The 18,374-nt window shown below is 53.3% G+C and overlaps 1 protein-coding gene across 5 annotated transcripts in view; it reads right to left on the reverse strand.

Annotated features, from left to right (window-relative positions):
• Positions 1-1,985: 1,985 nt before the first annotated feature.
• EPS8 (epidermal growth factor receptor pathway substrate 8) overlaps positions 1,986-18,374 on the reverse strand; it is a 226,652-nt gene continuing 210,263 nt past the window's right edge. For 4 of the 5 annotated variants that reach the window (XM_029597370.1, XM_029597372.1, XM_029597369.1 and 1 more), the window contains 3 exons: positions 13,164-13,344; positions 10,922-11,051; positions 1,986-3,349 (listed from right to left, as the gene is read on the reverse strand). In XM_029597370.1, the coding sequence (XP_029453230.1) occupies positions 3,236-3,349; positions 10,922-11,051; positions 13,164-13,344 (425 nt within the window). In that variant the 3' untranslated portion in view covers positions 1,986-3,235. Of the gene's footprint in view, positions 3,350-10,921; positions 11,052-13,163; positions 13,345-13,376; positions 13,824-18,374 lie in introns of those variants that run through there. The other variant, XM_029597373.1, reaches the window with a different exon arrangement.

Genomic DNA, 18,374 nt, shown 5'->3' on the forward strand with positions numbered 1-18,374 from the left:
AACTCCCCACCAAAATGACTGACGCACCCCCCCCCCCCCCAGCACGGGTCACTCTCTCTCACACGTACACTGCCCCCTACTCGTTCCCCTCTCTCTCACACGGTAGACATCTGCCCCCCAACCGATCCCCTCATCCTGCAGCCTCTCCTAATCTCCCCGTTCTGAATCTCCCTCTCCTAATCTCCCCGTTCCGATCCCCCTCTCATCCTGCAGCCTCTCCTAATCTCCCCGTTCTGATCCCCCTCTCCTAATCTCCCCGTTCCGATCCCCCTCTCATCCCGCAGCCTCTCCTAATCTCCCCGTTCCGATCCCCCTCTCATCCCCGCAGCCCTCTCCTAATCTCCCCGTTCCGATCCCCCTCTCATCCCGCAGCCTCTCCTAATCTCCCCGTTCCGATCCCCCTCTCATCCCGCAGCCTCTCCTAATCTCCCCGTTCCGATCCCCCTCTCATCCCGCAGCCTCTCCTAATCTCCCCGTTCCGATCCCCTCTCATCCCGCAGCCTCTCCTAATCTCCCCGTTCTGATCCCCCTCTCCTAATCTCCCCGTTCTGATCCCCCCTCATCCCGCAGCCTCTCCTAATCTCCCCGTTCTGATCCCCCTCTCATCCTGCAGCCTCTCCTAATCTCCCCGTTCTGATCCCCCTCTCCTAATCTCCCCATTCTGATCCCCCTCTCATCCTGCAGCCTCTCCTAATCTCCCCGTTCTGATCCCCCTCTCATCCCGCAGCCTCTCCTAACCTCCCCGTTCTGATCCCCCTCTCCTAATCTCCCCGTTCTGATCCCCCTCTCATCCTGCAGCCTCTCCTAATCTCCCCGTTCTGATCCCCCTCTCCTAATCTCCCCGTTCTGATTCCCCTCTCCTAATCTCCCCGTTCTGATCCCCCCCTCTCTGCTGCAGGCTGCCTGGAGGGGAAGGGCTGGATCAGGAGAGAGCTCCTCTCTGCAGGCAACAAATCTTCAGCCGGCTCTCTGCCCCCCCAGCTCTCTGCCCCCCCAGCTCTCTGCCCCCCTAGCATTGCAGTGAGATTCCTTCAGCCAGAGCCCATGCACCAGGGCTGCTTCTGCATCCCCTGAATCCCCTTAAGCAGCTGGAACCATGCTGGCAGTAATGTCCAGTAATGTGCAGTCCCTGCTTGTGCTGCCAGTAATGTGCAGTCCCTGCTTGTGCTGATCTCTCTCTCGCTCTCTCTTTTCCAGCTCAGGACATGAAACGCACCGCCTTTCCGTCTGCAGTATTATTTCTAAAACCTCGTGCGTGGAAGCTGACAGTGAGAAGACAGACGCCTGCATGGGGACCAGATGGGACTGTTTGGTCACGTCTAACAAGTGGGACCAATTTAATCTGCGCCTCGCAGGCTGCGAGTGCTCCGCGTGTGCCTCTCTTTGCAGTTAAATTCCCACACGTGCAGCAGTGACTCGGGCCTGAGAGTGGCTGAGAGCCGGGGCTGCCTGCAGGACTCTCCACCTTACCCCCAGGAATTTCACTATTTGGCTAAAAGTCACAGCAGGGTCCCCATGTGCCCCTAACTGTCTGCGTCTGCTGCAGTCTCCCCTCACCATTAACACGCGCTCACCTCTGATTCTGACCCACCAGGCTGCCTCTTCCTTGTGTTTCTTGTTGCACTGCCAGAGCACAAAGTTTTCTATTTGTGACAGGCTCAGGCCAGAAACCAGAGTCTCAGTGCCAGCTAGGGGGGCTCCCCTGCTTCTCCTCACACTGATAACCTACAAAGTCCTTTAATTCTGCTGCACTGCCAGCGTTCGTTTTATGCATCAGAGAGAAAAGGATGGGTCCTTCCTCAGCCTGCATGGCCCTGCCCTCCTCAGAGCGCACATTCGCCTGGATTTGTAACCACAGCAGAGCTGCTGAATGAATCTTCCAGTCTTGTAGTTTTGGGGAAGGGACAGGACGTCCATGCACACACATTCCTCCTCCTCCTCCTCCTCTAGGTGTGGAGCAGGCACATGAACACACTCAGACCAGCTACAGTCAATATTTTTTATTGAACGTTCAGCTCAATCATAGGAAAAAGGCACCATGAAACCAGCGAGCTAGGAGTCCTACGTGGATTTGCGTTAAAATATACAGCGTTCTCATTCTGAAGACACTTTATACAGAGATGTGGAAAGCAGAACAAATACATTTACTTACAAAATCAGCACTGGGCTTCCCCCAACATAACAGTCCCTGGTAGACGGAGAGCTGCCCCTGTAACCCCCGGGTCACTGGCACAGCCATCGCTGCCCGGCGCTCAGGTCAGGCAGCTGATCTCGCACACTAAGGGCATGGTCCCCCTCCCCTGCATACAGATAGTGATGACCGACAAATGCTGCAATGGTCAGGAGAAGGACGGAGGGCAAACTCACTGCCACTGAGCAGAGACAGCTAAGCTACTTAGCAATTTGCTTTTTCTAGAGAGTCACATCAGAAGCAGCTAAGCCCTGAGCTGTGGGGCCCCAGATTGTTCACACACTCGTTAGTTTGAAATAAAATGGTTCTTAATTTGCAGAAAAGGCAGCTACACCACCAGCCTGTGCCGCTCACAGTGCCCCGGCCCAGAGCTGCAGACTGGACACGAGTAAGGAAAGCACAGTTATGCATCCAGTCCAAGTTTTCTTGCTTGTACTACAGTGAAATTGCACATCATCATCGTCGTCGACAATCACGTCGACTGATTTTGCTCAGCATCAAACACAGCAAAGCCTTCCTGGCTTTCTATGAGAGGCAGAAGGCAGCAGCTTTGCAAAAAAGAAAGTCCCACGGGGTCCCATGTAATAAGAATCATATTGTATAATCTCCTGAATAACATATGTACATAACGCAAACCTTCAGCAGCTTCTCTGACCTTCCCACGGGAGGAGGGGGAAGGCAGACAGTGAGGGCAGAGACGAGAGGCAGCTCAGGCTGCAGTCAGAAAGGTCAGGGATGGTTATAGCACCTGCTCCGGCTATGGGGGAGACCCCAGACGCACGGTCAGTGCTCGGATCTTGTGTCATTCAGAACAGGTCTGGGGGAAGGAGGTGGTGTGCTGGGTTACACGGGGAAACCCTCGCCACACTTCCTAACCGCGTCTGGCCCCGGTGCGGCGTGACATCACAGATTCCCACGCTCACAGCCTGCAGTCCCTCGCTTCCATTCCAGGCACATATGTACAGACAGTGACAATAACTTAACTCTTCCCAGGATGTACAGTGAAATAATGGCAGGACGGGTGCACTCATTAACCACAAACACTTAGTGACTGTTTCCTTCATCGAACGATTCCACTCCCGAGTCAGTGGCCGTGGCGTTCAGCTTTTCCTGACGCCTTCTCATGATCTCCTGCAGCTCGGAGCTGCCATCGTGAGCCTGGGGGAAAAAAAAAAGGATGAAAATATCGCACTCTCGCTCCTGCCAAATTCCGTGAAAAATACACCAGATTTATTTTTTAGCACCAGGTAGGTGGCTGTGAAAGTCACTTCAAACCTCACTGCAGGAATACAGATAAGCAGCCGGCATCTCGTGTGCTTAGAAACATCAGCACGATTGGAAAATCTGTGAATTTCTGCTGCAGTCAACTCTGCAACAAGACAGCTACACACAGGCCACCTCATCTCCCTGCCTAGGGGAGCTATAAACTGCTACTGCCCCAGCTTTAAAACATTTTATAGCTACGGATGGACGTTAAATCCCATCTTAAAAAGAGCTAAAAATCAGTAGCATTCCACCATTTTCCTTTCATGAAAATCTCAGACCAGAGGACACATTAGGGCTTAAATATTTTGAAAGTATCTCCTATGTAAATTCTGCAGCCATTTTGAATCTTAAGGCAGAAGCTGTTGAGCTGATCTTTATCGGAAACCATTGCAGTGATAACTGTAAAGCGAATACAGCACAGAGAGCTGAAGAGCAGATCTCCAAAGCCTCATGCAGGAGTCACACTGATACACATAAAGCATGAATACAGCACAGACAGCTGAAGAGCAAGATCTTCAGAGCCCCATGCAGGAGTCACACTGATACACGTAAAGCATGAATACAGCACAGACAGCTGAAGAGCAGATCTTCATCAGAGCCCCATGCAGGAGTCACACTGATACATGTAAAGCATGAATACAGCACAGACAGCTGAAGAGCAGATCTTCATCAGAGCCCCATGCAGGAGTCACACTGATACATGTAAAGCATGAATACAGCACAGACAGCTGAAGAGCAGATCTCCATCAGAGCCCCATGCAGGTGTCACACTGATACACATAAAGCATGAATACAGCACAGACAGCTGAAGAGCAGATCTCCGTCAGAGCCCCATGCAGGAGTCACACTAATACACACAAAGCATGAATACAGCACAGAGAGCTGAAGAGCAGGTCTTCCTCAGAAGCCAATAGTGATACACAAAGCATGAATACAGTATGGATAGCTGAAGAAGGGACAAATCAGAAAAGTGTTTTTTTCCCTAAACGTAATGTGGTCATAGTAAAGAATCTCTCACTTTTCCAAAATGTACACAAAAATGTAAATAGGACAAAAAAAGGGAAGGAACTTTGGAAATTGAAGTAGAATAAGCCACAGAGCCAAAAAATGAGAGCTTTTCTTAGAGAATTTGGTGCTGCTGCAGATCTTATGTCAGTAATTGAAACCCTGCAGCTCAGCCGGGAAGCCTGCACTCATTAACATCAAAGCCACTGAAACCTGCGCACGGTAGTGTGATGAATCCTCTCTCAGCACTTAAAGGACCAGCGTGCAGCAAAGTTTGTTGCTCTGGAATCCTTTGCTCTCTCCCCGGGTTCCTTCCTAGGGTTGAGCTGAACGCTGCAGGGAGGTGGCGGTGGACGTAGTGAAGAGGGACTGTCTGGTGCTCTCTTAGCCGCGCTCTGGCGGGGCTTGCACGAGCAGATGAGAAGAGAAAGCTCACAGGGGCTTTCCTCTGAATATCAGGCAGAGGGTTGGTGCGTGGAAAGTATTCAGGGACTTTGCAGTATTTGCCATAGGCCCAATAAAAAAAGGAACGTTCTTAATTTCCCACTTTAGGATATTGTATCAAATGCAAAACTATGGTCGAGTCAGGGCAAAACGTTACATGAAAGCCGTGGAGACTCTCCAGACTCTGGCTCCTGGCTCTTACCTCCCTCCTGAGACGGCTGATTTTATACCTGGAGCACCTGAATATAATGTAAAGCCGCAGTGCTGTCCTCGGCGATGCTACAAACTATCTGTGTTTTTCCCAATCATTGCAAAGGCTTAGACGGAGCTGAACTGTCTGTGTAGCTAGATTACTGGGGACTTCGCACCTTTCTGGTTTGCTTTGGGGGGAGAATCAAGCGATCTAGAACGTTATTTTCTACTGTTTTTATTCATCTTCTATTAAAAGCAAAAGAGTCTGTAGAGTCACGTGTACCTTCCTCCAAAGATCAATATAAGCCACAGTGTCATTGCAAGGGCTTTTCAGGATGTACGTGCCGGGAGACCGTGTAAGGGGTGCGTGTACGAGCGTGTGACAGGAGACCGTGTAAGGGGTGCGTGTACGTGCGTGTGCCGGGAGACCGTGTAAGGGGTGCGTGTACGAGCGTGTGCCTGGAGACCGTGTAAGGGGTGCGTGTACGTGCGTGTGACGGGAGACCGTGTAAGGGGTGTGTGTACGTGCGTGTGCCGGGAGACCGTGTAAGGGGTGCGTGTACGTGTACTTGTACGTGCCGGGAGACCGTGTAAGGGGTACGTGTACATGTACGTGCGTGTGCCGGGAGACCGTGGAAGGGGTGCATGTGTACGTGTACGTGCGTGTGCCGGGAGACCGTGTAAGGGGTGCGTGTACGTGCACGTGCGTGTGCCGGGAGACCGTGTAAGGGGTGCGTGTACGTGCGTGTGCCGGGAGACCGTGTAAGGGGTGCGTGTACGTGCGTGTGCCGGAAGACCGTGTAAGGGGTACGTGTACATGTACGTGCGTATGCCGGGAGACCGTGTAAGGGGTGCGTGTGTACGTGTACGTGCGTGTGCCGGGAGACCGTGTAAGGGGTGCGTGTGTACGTGTACGTGCGTGTGCCAGGAGACCGTGTAAGGGGTGCGTGTACGTGCACGTGCCGGGAGACCATGTAAGGGGTGCGTGTACGTGCACGTGCGTGTGCCGGGAGACTGTGTAAGGGGTGCATGTACATGCGTGTGCCAGGAGACCGTGTAAGGGGTGCGTGTACGTGCACGTGCCGGGAGACCGTGTAAGGGGGTGCGTGTGGCCGGGAGACCGTGTAAGGGGTGCGTGTACGTGCACGTGCGTGTGCCGGGAGACCGTGTAAGGGGTTGCGTGTACGTGCACGTGCGTGTGCCGGGAGACCGTGTAAGGGGTGCGTGTGTACGTGTACATGCCAGGAGACCGTGTAAGGGGTGCGTGTACGTGCACGTGCCGGGAGACCATGTAAGGGGTGCGTGTACGTGCACGTGCGTGTGCCGGGAGACTGTGTAAGGGGTGCATGTACATGCGTGTGCCAGGAGACCGTGTAAGGGGTGCGTGTACGTGCACGTGCCGGGAGACCGTGTAAGGGGTGCGTGTATGTGCGTGTGCCGGGAGACCGTGTAAGGGGTGCGTGTACGTGCACGTGCGTGTGCCGGGAGACCGTGTAAGGGGTGCGTGTACGTGCACGTGCGTGTGCCGGGAGACCGTGTAAGGGGTGCGTGTACGTGCACGTGCCGGGAGACCGTGTAAGGGTGCGTGTACGTGCGTGTGCCGGAGACCGTGTAAAGGGGTGCGTGTACGTGCACGTGCGTGTGCCGGGAGACCGTGTAAGGGGGTGCGTGTACGTGCATGTGCCGGGAGACCGTGTAAGGGGTGCATGTACAACACCGGATGCACAAGGACTGCTTCTGCTGGTCACTCTCCCCGGTTCATTGAGTCGTTTTGCCATCCTTGACTTCTCCAGGAGAGTTGTTTCTGAGCCTCTGTTCCTCCAACGCTGGCATCAAGCTCCACCCCCAAATGATGCCATCCAACGGGGGGGGTGAAGAGCCGGCATGGGATGCAGGAGTCACACTGATACACATAAAGCATGAATACAGCACGGACAGCTGAAGAGCAGATCCTCATCAGAGCCTCATGCAGGAGTCACACTGATACACATAAAGCATGAATACAGCACAGACAGCTGAAGAGCAGATCTCCGTCAGAGCCCCATGCAGGAGTCACACTAATACACACAAAGCATGAATACAGCACAGAGAGCTGAAGAGCAGGTCTTCCTCAGAAGCCAATAGTGATACACAAAGCATGAATACAGTATGGATAGCTGAAGAAGGGACAAATCAGAAAAGTGTTTTTTTCCCTAAACGTAATGTGGTCATAGTAAAGAATCTCTCACTTTTCCAAAATGTACACAAAAATGTAAATAGGACAAAAAAAGGGAAGGAACTTTGGAAATTGAAGTAGAATAAGCCACAGAGCCAAAAAATGAGAGCTTTTCTTAGAGAATTTGGTGCTGCTGCAGATCTTATGTCAGTAATTGAAACCCTGCAGCTCAGCCGGGAAGCCTGCACTCATTAACATCAAAGCCACTGAAACCTGCGCACGGTAGTGTGATGAATCCTCTCTCAGCACTTAAAGGACCAGCGTGCAGCAAAGTTTGTTGCTCTGGAATCCTTTGCTCTCTCCCCGGGTTCCTTCCTAGGGTTGAGCTGAACGCTGCAGGGAGGTGGCGGTGGACGTAGTGAAGAGGGACTGTCTGGTGCTCTCTTAGCCGCGCTCTGGCGGGGCTTGCACGAGCAGATGAGAAGAGAAAGCTCACAGGGGCTTTCCTCTGAATATCAGGCAGAGGGTTGGTGCGTGGAAAGTATTCAGGGACTTTGCAGTATTTGCCATAGGCCCAATAAAAAAAGGAACGTTCTTAATTTCCCACTTTAGGATATTGTATCAAATGCAAAACTATGGTCGAGTCAGGGCAAAACGTTACATGAAAGCCGTGGAGACTCTCCAGACTCTGGCTCCTGGCTCTTACCTCCCTCCTGAGACGGCTGATTTTATACCTGGAGCACCTGAATATAATGTAAAGCCGCAGTGCTGTCCTCGGCGATGCTACAAACTATCTGTGTTTTCCCAATCATTGCAAAGGCTTAGACGGAGCTGAACTGTCTGTGTAGCTAGATTACTGGGGACTTCGCACCTTTCTGGTTTGCTTTGGGGGGAGAATCAAGCGATCTAGAACGTTATTTTCTACTGTTTTTATTCATCTTCTATTAAAAGCAAAAGAGTCTGTAGAGTCACGTGTACCTTCCTCCAAAGATCAATATAAGCCACAGTGTCATTGCAAGGGCTTTTCAGGATGTACGTGCCGGGAGACCGTGTAAGGGGTGCGTGTACGAGCGTGTGACAGGAGACCGTGTAAGGGGTGCGTGTACGTGCGTGTGCCGGGAGACCGTGTAAGGGGTGCGTGTACGAGCGTGTGCCTGGAGACCGTGTAAGGGGTGCGTGTACGTGCGTGTGACGGGAGACCGTGTAAGGGGTGTGTGTACGTGCGTGTGCCGGGAGACCGTGTAAGGGGTGCGTGTACGTGTACTTGTACGTGCCGGGAGACCGTGTAAGGGGTACGTGTACATGTACGTGCGGTGTGCCGGGAGACCGTGGAAGGGGTGCATGTGTACGTGTACGTGCGTGTGCCGGGAGACCGTGTAAGGGGTGCGTGTACGTGCACGTGCGTGTGCCGGGAGACCGTGTAGGGGTGCGTGTACGTGCGTGTGCCGGGAGACCGTGTAAGGGGTGCGTGTACGTGCGTGTGCCGGAAGACCGTGTAAGGGGTACGTGTACATGTACGTGCGTATGCCGGGAGACCGTGTAAGGGGTGCGTGTGTACGTGTACGTGCGTGTGCCGGGAGACCGTGTAAGGGGTGCGTGTGTACGTGTACGTGCGTGTGCCAGGAGACCGTGTAAGGGGTGCGTGTACGTGCACGTGCCGGGAGACCATGTAAGGGGTGCGTGTACGTGCACGTGCGTGTGCCGGGAGACTGTGTAAGGGGTGCATGTACATGCGTGTGCCAGGAGACCGTGTAAGGGGTGCGTGTACGTGCACGTGCCGGGAGACCGTGTAAGGGGTGCGTGTACGTGCGTGTGCCGGGAGACCGTGTAAGGGGTGCGTGTACGTGCACGTGCGTGTGCCGGGAGACCGTGTAAGGGGTGCGTGTACGTGCACGTGCGTGTGCCGGGAGACCGTGTAAGGGGTGCGTGTGTACGTGTACATGCCAGGAGACCGTGTAAGGGGTGCGTGTACGTGCACGTGCCGGGAGACCATGTAAGGGGTGCGTGTACGTGCACGTGCGTGTGCCGGGAGACTGTGTAAGGGGTGCATGTACATGCGTGTGCCAGGAGACCGTGTAAGGGGTGCGTGTACGTGCACGTGCCGGGAGACCGTGTAAGGGGTGCGTGTATGTGCGTGTGCCGGGAGACCGTGTAAGGGGTGCGTGTACGTGCACGTGCGTGTGCCGGGAGACCGTGTAAGGGGTGCGTGTACGTGCACGTGCGTGTGCCGGGAGACCGTGTAAGGGGTGCGTGTACGTGCACGTGCCGGGAGACCGTGTAAGGGGTGCGTGTACGTGCGTGTGCCGGGAGACCGTGTAAGGGGTGCGTGTACGTGCACGTACGTGTGCCGGGAGACCGTGTAAGGGGTGCGTGTACGTGCATGTGCCGGGAGACCGTGTAAGGGGTGCATGTACAACACCGGATGCACAAGGACTGCTTCTGCTGGTCACTCTCCCCGGTTCATTGAGTCGTTTTGCCATCCTTGACTTCTCCAGGAGAGTTGTTTCTGAGCCTCTGTTCCTCCAACGCTGGCATCAAGCTCCACCCCCAAATGATGCCATCCAACGGGGGGGGTGAAGAGCCGGCATGGGATGCAGGAGTCACACTGATACACATAAAGCATGAATACAGCACGGACAGCTGAAGAGCAGATCCTCATCAGAGCCTCATGCAGGAGTCACACTGATACACATAAAGCATGAATACAGCACAGACAGCTGAAGAGCAGGTCTCCATGCAGGAGTCACACTGATACACATAAAGCATGAATACAGCACGGACAGCTGAAGAGCAGATCCTCATCAGAGCCTCATGCAGGAGTCACACTGATACACATAAAGCATGAATACAGCACAGACAGCTGAAGAGCAGGTCTCCATGCAGGAGTCACACTGATACACATAAAGCATGAATACAGCACAGACAGCTGAAGAGCAGATCCTCATCAGAGCCTCATGCCGGAGTCACACTGATACATGTAAAGCATGAATACAGCACAGACAGCTGAAGAGCAGGTCTCCATGCAGGAGTCACACTGATACACATAAAGCATGAATACAGCACAGACAGCTGAAGAGCAGATCCTCATCAGAGCCTCATGCCGGAGTCACACTGATACACATAAAGCATGAATACAGCACAGACAGCTGAAGAGCAGATCCTCATCAGAGCCTCATGCAGGAGTCACACTGATACACATAAAGCATGAATACAGCACAGACAGCTGAAGAGCAGGTCTGACAAGCAGAGCTTAAAACATACTGTAATCATAATAAAAGGTGCAGAGCATTAGGGCAAGACCAAAGATATTAAAACACTCCAAAGATGTGGGACCAGAGGCAAAAAAAGCATCTCCAGCATGGGGCCACCACCCGTTCTGCTACAAAATCCCCTCTTATCTTACCGCCTCTTTCTCGCCTCTTACGCTGCACTTCCTTTCCAGCAAAACTTCTCTTCTTGTGCAGAAAACTGCAAAGTATTACACTGGGTGCTGCACTAAACCTTGTAATATTTATTACAACATCATTTTGAAACACAAGGATCACAGGACACCTTGTAAAGAAATCTGCTCAGCGGCTGTGAAATAACGCCGGCGCGGGGCAGGAGGGGGAACACAAGCCTCCCTCGGGAGAAGTGAAGTCTGGAAAACATCAGCACAAAGCGCTTACCTCCAGGGCTGTTTTCTGCACAGTGACCTGGCTGTACACCCGCGCACCTTCCGGGCAAACCGTCTTCAGCTCCTCCTTACTGAGCGAGAACAGCTGCGCCCCCGTCAGCACGCCCAGGCTGTTAACAGTGCTAAAAAATGAAAAGACCAGGGAGGGTTAGCAGTGCCCGGCAGGGAAATCTGTTCCCGCTCTCCTCACAGAGGTCTTCACACACCTGCAGCGCATAAAACGCCCGAGGAAAGACAAGGATATTGCAGAATATTCAGGGGAGAGTCCAGCAGAGAGAGGCAGGCAGGAAGGTAAGGCCCAGGCTGAAGGAAAGCTTCCAGCGAGCGGCAGCGAGAAGAGGAGAAAGCAAGGGCACAGCCCTCGGGCACCGGATCAGCAGGGCACAGCCCTCGGGCACCGGATCAGGAGGGCACAGCCCTCGGGCACCGGATCAGGAGGGCACAGCCCTCGGGCACCGGATCAGGAGGGGCACAGCCCTCGGGCACCGGATCAGGAGGGGCACAGCCCTCGGGCACCGGATCAGGAGGGGCACAGCCCTCGGGCACCGGATCAGCAGGGCACAGCCCTCAGGCACCGGATCAGGAGGGCACAGCCCTCGGGCACCGGATCAGCAGGGCACAGCCCTCGGGCACCGGATCAGGAGGGCACAGCCCTCGGGCACCGGATCAGGAGGGCACAGCCCTCGGGCACCGGATCAGGAGGGGCACAGCCCTCGGGCACCGGATCAGGAGGGCACAGCCCTCAGGCACCGGATCAGGAGGGCACAGCCCTCAGGCACCGGATCAGGAGGGCACAGCCCTCGGGCACCGGATCAGGAGGGCACAGCCCTCGGGCACCGGATCAGGAGGGCACAGGAACAGGCTGTAGATGGGGGAGGGCTGAGAGCTCCAGGCTGTAGATGGGGGAGGGCTGAGAGCTCCAGGCTATAGATGGGGGAGGGCTGAGAGCTCCAGGCTATAGATGGGGGAGGGCTGAGAGCTCCAGGCTATAGATGGGGCAGGGCTGAGAGCTCCAGGCTGTAGATGGGGGAGGGCTGAGAGCTCCAGGCTGTAGATGGGGGAGGGCTGAGAGCTCCAGGCTGTAGATGGGGGAGGGCTGAGAGCTCCAGGCTGTAGATGGGGCAGGGCTGAGAGCTCCAGGCTATAGATGGGGGCAGGGCTGAGAGCTCCAGGCTATAGATGGGGGCAGGGCTGAGAGCTCCAGGCTATAGATGGGGCAGGGCTGAGAGCTCCAGGCTGTAGATGGGGGAGGGCTGAGAGCTCCAGGCTGTAGATGGGGGAGGGCTGAAAGCTCCAGGCTGTAGATGGGGGAGGACTGAGAGCTCCAGGCTGTAGATGGGGCAGGGCTGAGAGCTCCAGGCTGTAGATGGGGGAGGACTGAGAGCTCCAGGCTGTAGATGGGGCAGGGCTGAGAGCTCCAGGCTGTAGATGGGGCAGGGCTGAGAGCTCCAGGCTGTAGATGGGGCAGGGCTGAGAGCTCCAGGCTGTAGGTGGGGGAGGGCTGAGAGCTCCAGGCTGTAGATGGGGCAGGGCTGAGAGCTCCAGGCTGTAGGTGGGGCAGGGCTGAGAGCTCCAGGCTGTAGATGGGGCAGGGCTGAGAGCTCCAGGCTGTAGGTGGGGGAGGGCTGAGAGCTCCAGGTTGTAGGTGGGGCAGGGCTGAGAGCTCCAGGCTGTAGATGGGGCAGGGCTGAGAGCTCCAGGCTGTAGCTGGGGCAGGGCTGAGAGCTCCAGGCTGTAGATGGGGCAGGGCTGAGAGCTCCAGGCTGTAGGTGGGGGAGGGCTGAGAGCTCCAAGGCTGTAGGTGGGGGAGGGCTGAGAGCTCCAGGCTGTAGATGGGGGAGGGCTGAGAGCTCCAGGCTGTAGATGGGGGAGGGCTGAGAGCTCCAGGCTGTAAGGTGGGGGTGAGGGGAGGTTGGGTTTAAAATGCTGCTGGGGAGTTTGTTCTGGTGCAATGAGCTGGGGGTAAAACAGGGCTCTAGGAAAGGATCCCTGTAAGTGTTAAGAGAGCTCTGGGCCAGTGCTAGAACCGTGGCCCTCTCTCGGGTGCTCTCTGAGGAAAGGTAGAACTGCGGGGTAAGTTACAGAACGATTTGGGCATGAGAGAGGTACATTTTATTCTGCTCATAGAGTCCCAGAGAAATCCCTCATGCACAACATCTCCCAATCCTGCCACTGCCCCCCTAGATTGCAGGGCCGCGTCTCCCGGGAATTTTAGGACATAGACTGTGACTTACACGGGGTTGAATCCCTTGGACTCCAGCCACATCTTGACATCCTCAGACGAGGACTCGTAAGTGATGTTCACAACCAGTGATTGAGTCCGAGCTACCGGGAACTTCTTCTGGGCTGCACTTCGGCCAATGGTGAGTCTGTGAATCAACTCGTCCTGCACCTCCTCCATCTGCGACTTCCGGCCTAGAGCAAAGAGAAAGAGCTGAGTCCTGGCCACCAGCCCTGCTTACTCCCAGGGGTCAGGGGTGTTTCACATCTAGAACTGCCTGGTTCTTCAACTCGCCCTGCACCTCCTCCATCTGCGACTTCCAGCCTAGAGCAAACCCTGGCCACCAGCCCTGCTTACTCCCAGGGGTCAGGGGTGTTTCACATCTAGAACTGCCTGGTTCTTCACCTCATCCTGCACCTCCTCCATCTGCGACTTCCAGCCTAGAGCAAACCCTAGCCACCAGCCCTGCTTACTCCCAGGGGTCAGGGGTGTTTCACATCTAGAACTGCCTGGTTCTTCACCTCATCCTGCACCTCCTCCATCTGTGACTTCCGGCCTAGAGTAAACCCTGGCCACCAGCCCTGCTTACTCCCAGGGGGACAGGGGTGTTTCACATCTAGAACTGCCTGGTTCTTCAACTCGTCCTGCACCTCCTCCATCTGCGACTTCCGGCCTAGAGCAAACCCTGGCCACCAGCCCTGCTTACTCCCAGGGGTCAGGGGTGTTTCACATCTAGAACTGCCTGGTTCTTCAACTCGCCCTGCACCTCCTCCATCTGCGACTTCCAGCCTAGAGCAAACCCTGGCCACCAGCCCTGCTTACTCCCAGGGGTCAGGGGGGTTTCACATCTAGAACTGCCTGGTTCTTCAACTCGTCCTGCACCTCCTCCATCTGCGACTTCCAGCCTAGAGTAAACCCTGGCCACCAGCCCTGCTTACTCCCAGGGGAGTCCCAAACTGAACGGTTGAGCACCCCACTGGATCTCTGGTGCCATGCGCGGTCCCTTCTGGTAGGCTGAGGGGCGTCTCAGCCAAGACTGTGCTTGCGGACAGTCTCTTTGGTTGTTCCTGCCATGAGAATAGCCCTCCCCACCACTGCATCTGAGGCTGGCTGCTGATTAAGACAGTAATGCAAGGTAAAGGTGTCAGGGACGCCCGTGTGGCGGCCTCACATATGTCCTGGATTGGCTCGTCGTACAGATGGGTGATAGATGCTGCCTTTGCTCTTACTTGATGGGCTCTTGGCGATGTAGCTAGAGTCTCCGATTTCCTGTTATAGCAGAATAGGATGCATTGTGAGATCCACGATGAGAGGGTCCTTTTTGATATAGGGAGCCCAGGGGCATTCAGGTTAAAGGAGACAAAGAGAGGAGAGGCCCTTAACTCAAAATACGTACAGCACTTGTAGTAGGCCAAGGCATGCTTGCAATCCAAGGTGTGCAGCCGTCTCTCAGCATCAGACTTGTGCGGCTTCAGAAAGAACATCGGCAAGTCGAAGGTCTGAGGTGGAAGGCCAAAACCACTTTGGGGAGGAAGGAGGGGTGTTGTACATAGTGTTACTTTATCATGGGGGAATGTACTAGCACCTGCAGCTCGCTCACCCTCCTGGCTGAGGTAAGAGTGACTAAGAACAGGACCTTCCAGGAAAGATACTTCAGATGGCAACTGTCCATGGGCTCAAAGGACAGGAGCATCAGTTGTTCCAGAACCAGATTAAAGTCCCATGGAACCGGCAGGCGCAGATGCAGGATGCCCTTCATGAACTTTGAGATTAATGGGTGGCAGGATACCGGGGTGCCCCCATGAGGAAGATGGTATGCGGCAATCGCGCCGACTGATGAAGTAGCCAATCCCGCCTGATATAGGAGCGCGACCAAGGGGCCTGCCCCTTAGTGCGCCCCTTAGTGCCGCTCCTGGTGCCTCTCCCGCAAAGTCCTACACCCCCCCTCACTCCCTCCCCCTATACAAATCCTTAACAAACATAACACGCACTAGCCCACCCCTATCACCCACAATGACTACACCACGCTACATTCCTAAGATCCCCCACCACTACCAACACCTCACCGCTACCCAAAAAGCACGCCCTTTCAGACGCCTCTCCAACATCACCATCAACTCCAACATCCTCTGGTCTGCAATCACCATCATCACACTCTTCCTCATAAACGCCCAATCCATTACCAAAAAAAATCCCCATCATACATGACCTGCTCCTAGATTCTCTACCCGACATCTTCTGCATCACTGAATCCTGGCTGAAAAGCACAGACACCGTACTTCTAAATCAACTGCCCAGAAACACCTATAACATATTCTCCATTCCCAGACCTAAAAAAAAAAAAAAAAGAGGAGGTGGCCGTCTCTTCTTAGCACACAAAAAACAAATTCACATCACACTCTTTGAACCTACCACCCCCTTTTGAGACCAACTTATTTAAATCCAAAAACCTCCAAAAACTCCTCCTCTACGCTCCCCCCGGTCTCCTCCAACACAACCTCTCCCCCTTAATCAAAGCCATAATCACCCTTATCAACTTACAGGAACCGGCTATTATACTAGGGGATTTCAATCTCCACATAGACACCATCCCTCTTTCCCCCACATGCGAACTCCTCCTTTCCACCATGTCAGCCATCGGATTCACCCAAATCATTAACACCCCCACCCAAAAATCTGGTCACACCCTTGACCTACTCTTCTCCAACAGCAAAATATCCACCATAGGCCTACCATCAGCCACCCCAACCCCATGGTCCGACCACAACCTCATTCAAGCCAAGTTCCAGATTCAAGTACCCCCTACTAAACCCGACAAGCACATCATCGAATTCACCAAGCCATGCTCCAGCGACGACCTGGCTCAACAACTACCTGAAGCCTTAAAGACCCTCAACAAAGACGACGCCAACTCTGCTACAAATTCCTGGATTTCCATCAACGCCAACCTAGCCAAAACCCTTTGCCCAACAGTCAGAAAAGAAATAAATACCTCAACTAAACACATATCCCCATGGTACTCCCAAGAACTAAAAAAAGCAAAACAAACACTAAGACAAACTGAAAAAAAATGGAGAAAAACCCCAACACCAGAACTGAAAGACAAATACAGAACACTATTTCACAAATACGCAACGGATCTCAACACGGCAAAGCGAAACTTCTACGCAACAAAGATACACGAATACCAATTCAACCCCAGGACCCTCTTCTCATATGTCAAAGACCTAACCAACTCCACTCTGAACGACTCAGCCACGGACACCGCCTCCATCTCCAGTGAAAAACTAGCACACTTCTTCAAAGACAAAGTCAACAACATCATCGCCAAGATTCCCCCTACCCACCTTGACAACAAAAACCCTCCAACAACTCAACATGGTCACATTTCACCCCTGTGGCCTCGACAGAAATAGAATCCATCATAAAAAGAATCAATCCTGCCTCTCATCCCTTAGACCCCATCCCCATCAAAACCTTAAAACTAATCAGCGAGATCATCACCAAACCTATAACCGACATCATCAACCTATCACTCGAGCAAGGAATATTCCCCGACAAACTAAAAAATGCAGTAGTGAAACCCATCCTCAAAAAACCCCAACTCGACAAAGCTGATCCAGCCAACTATAGACCAGCATCCAACCTCCCCGTTTATAGCAAAAATCCTCGAAAAAACAGTCAATAATCAACTTATGGATCACCTTGAAAACCATAACATCTTGCTACCTCAACAGCATGGCTTCAGGAAACTATTTAGCACCGAAACTCTCCTCCTCACCCTCACCGACACCATCCTCAGAGGACTCGACTGTGGACAATCATACCTCCTGATACTCCTCGACATATCCGCCGCCTTTGACACCATCAATCACAAAACACTCCTCTCAAGACTCAAAGAGATCGGACTAAGAGACACCACAATCAAATGGTTCGAGTCATATCTCCATAACAGATCATGCAACATCAAGACAAAGGCCTCCGAATCCTCCCAAATAACACTTACACATGGCGTCCCACAAGGCTCCTCCCTATTCAACATCTATCTCCTCCCCCTCTGCAAGCTCCTCTCAAAATTGGACCTCACCTACCTGGTCTATGCCGACGACATACAAATTTTACTCCCCATTAACAAATCCATCGAGGACACTCTAAACAAATGGAACCAACTCAGCACGGAAATTACTCAACTCCTATCCCAACTAACATTATGTCTCAACCAAAGCAAGACTGAAATCCTAAGCATCTCAAATGAGCTCACCTCAGCCCCCCTCAGCATCATCACCTCTAATAACACAGGGGCACAACTCACAACATCTACAAGAAATCTGGGAGTGACCATTGATGACGAACTCAACCTCAAGCGTCACATCTCTAACATAATCAAAGATGGATTCTTTAAACTGCAAACACTAAAAAAACTCAAACCCCTCCTCCACACACAAGACTTTCGAACAGTACTACAGTCAATTTTTTCCAAACTGGATTACTGCAATGCATTACTCCTTGGACTACCTGAAACCACCATCCGACCTCTACAAGTACTGCAAAACGCAGCCGCCAGGACCATCACTAACATCAAAAAATGTAACCACATCACACCCACACTAAAAGAACTGCACTGGCTGCCCATCGCCCAAAGAATACAATATAAAACCCTCACCCTCATCCACAAAAAAATAAACAACGAGATGAACTGGCTAAACACTGCCATTCTCCCATACTCCCCCCAAAGAAGCCTCAGATCCTCAGACACCGGCCTACTCATCATTCCCAGCTCTAAAACCGCGCACCTCTCCTCCACCAGAAGATGAGCCTTGTCAGTTGCCGGCCCCACCCTTTGGAATTCCCTCCCACCCCTTCTTAGGAACGAACCCTCCACTCAAGTATTCAAAAAACAACTCAAAACCTGGCTCTTCAGAAAAGCCTTCCCCGCTGATACATAACCCCTCCAATGGGAATCCAACCTCCTGCACTGAGTTCCAACCTGCCTCCAACTAGACCCCCCCCTCCACTGCTCCGCCCTGACCTAACCCTCCCCTTAATTATTTATATATTTACCTCCCCTCTCCCCACCACCCTCCCTCCCCCGCATCCCTACTCGGGGATCCATAACTGGTCATTAACTACAACGCTTCCTCCCAATCTCCTTTCTAAACATTATTCTCTATAGCTCACGTATCCTTTCAAGTTTAAATGTTATACTTTTCTCGATATTAATCAG

The sequence above is a fragment of the Rhinatrema bivittatum genome, chromosome 4 (genome assembly GCF_901001135.1).
Source record: "Rhinatrema bivittatum chromosome 4, aRhiBiv1.1, whole genome shotgun sequence".
NCBI classification, from domain to species: Eukaryota; Metazoa; Chordata; class Amphibia; order Gymnophiona; family Rhinatrematidae; genus Rhinatrema; species Rhinatrema bivittatum.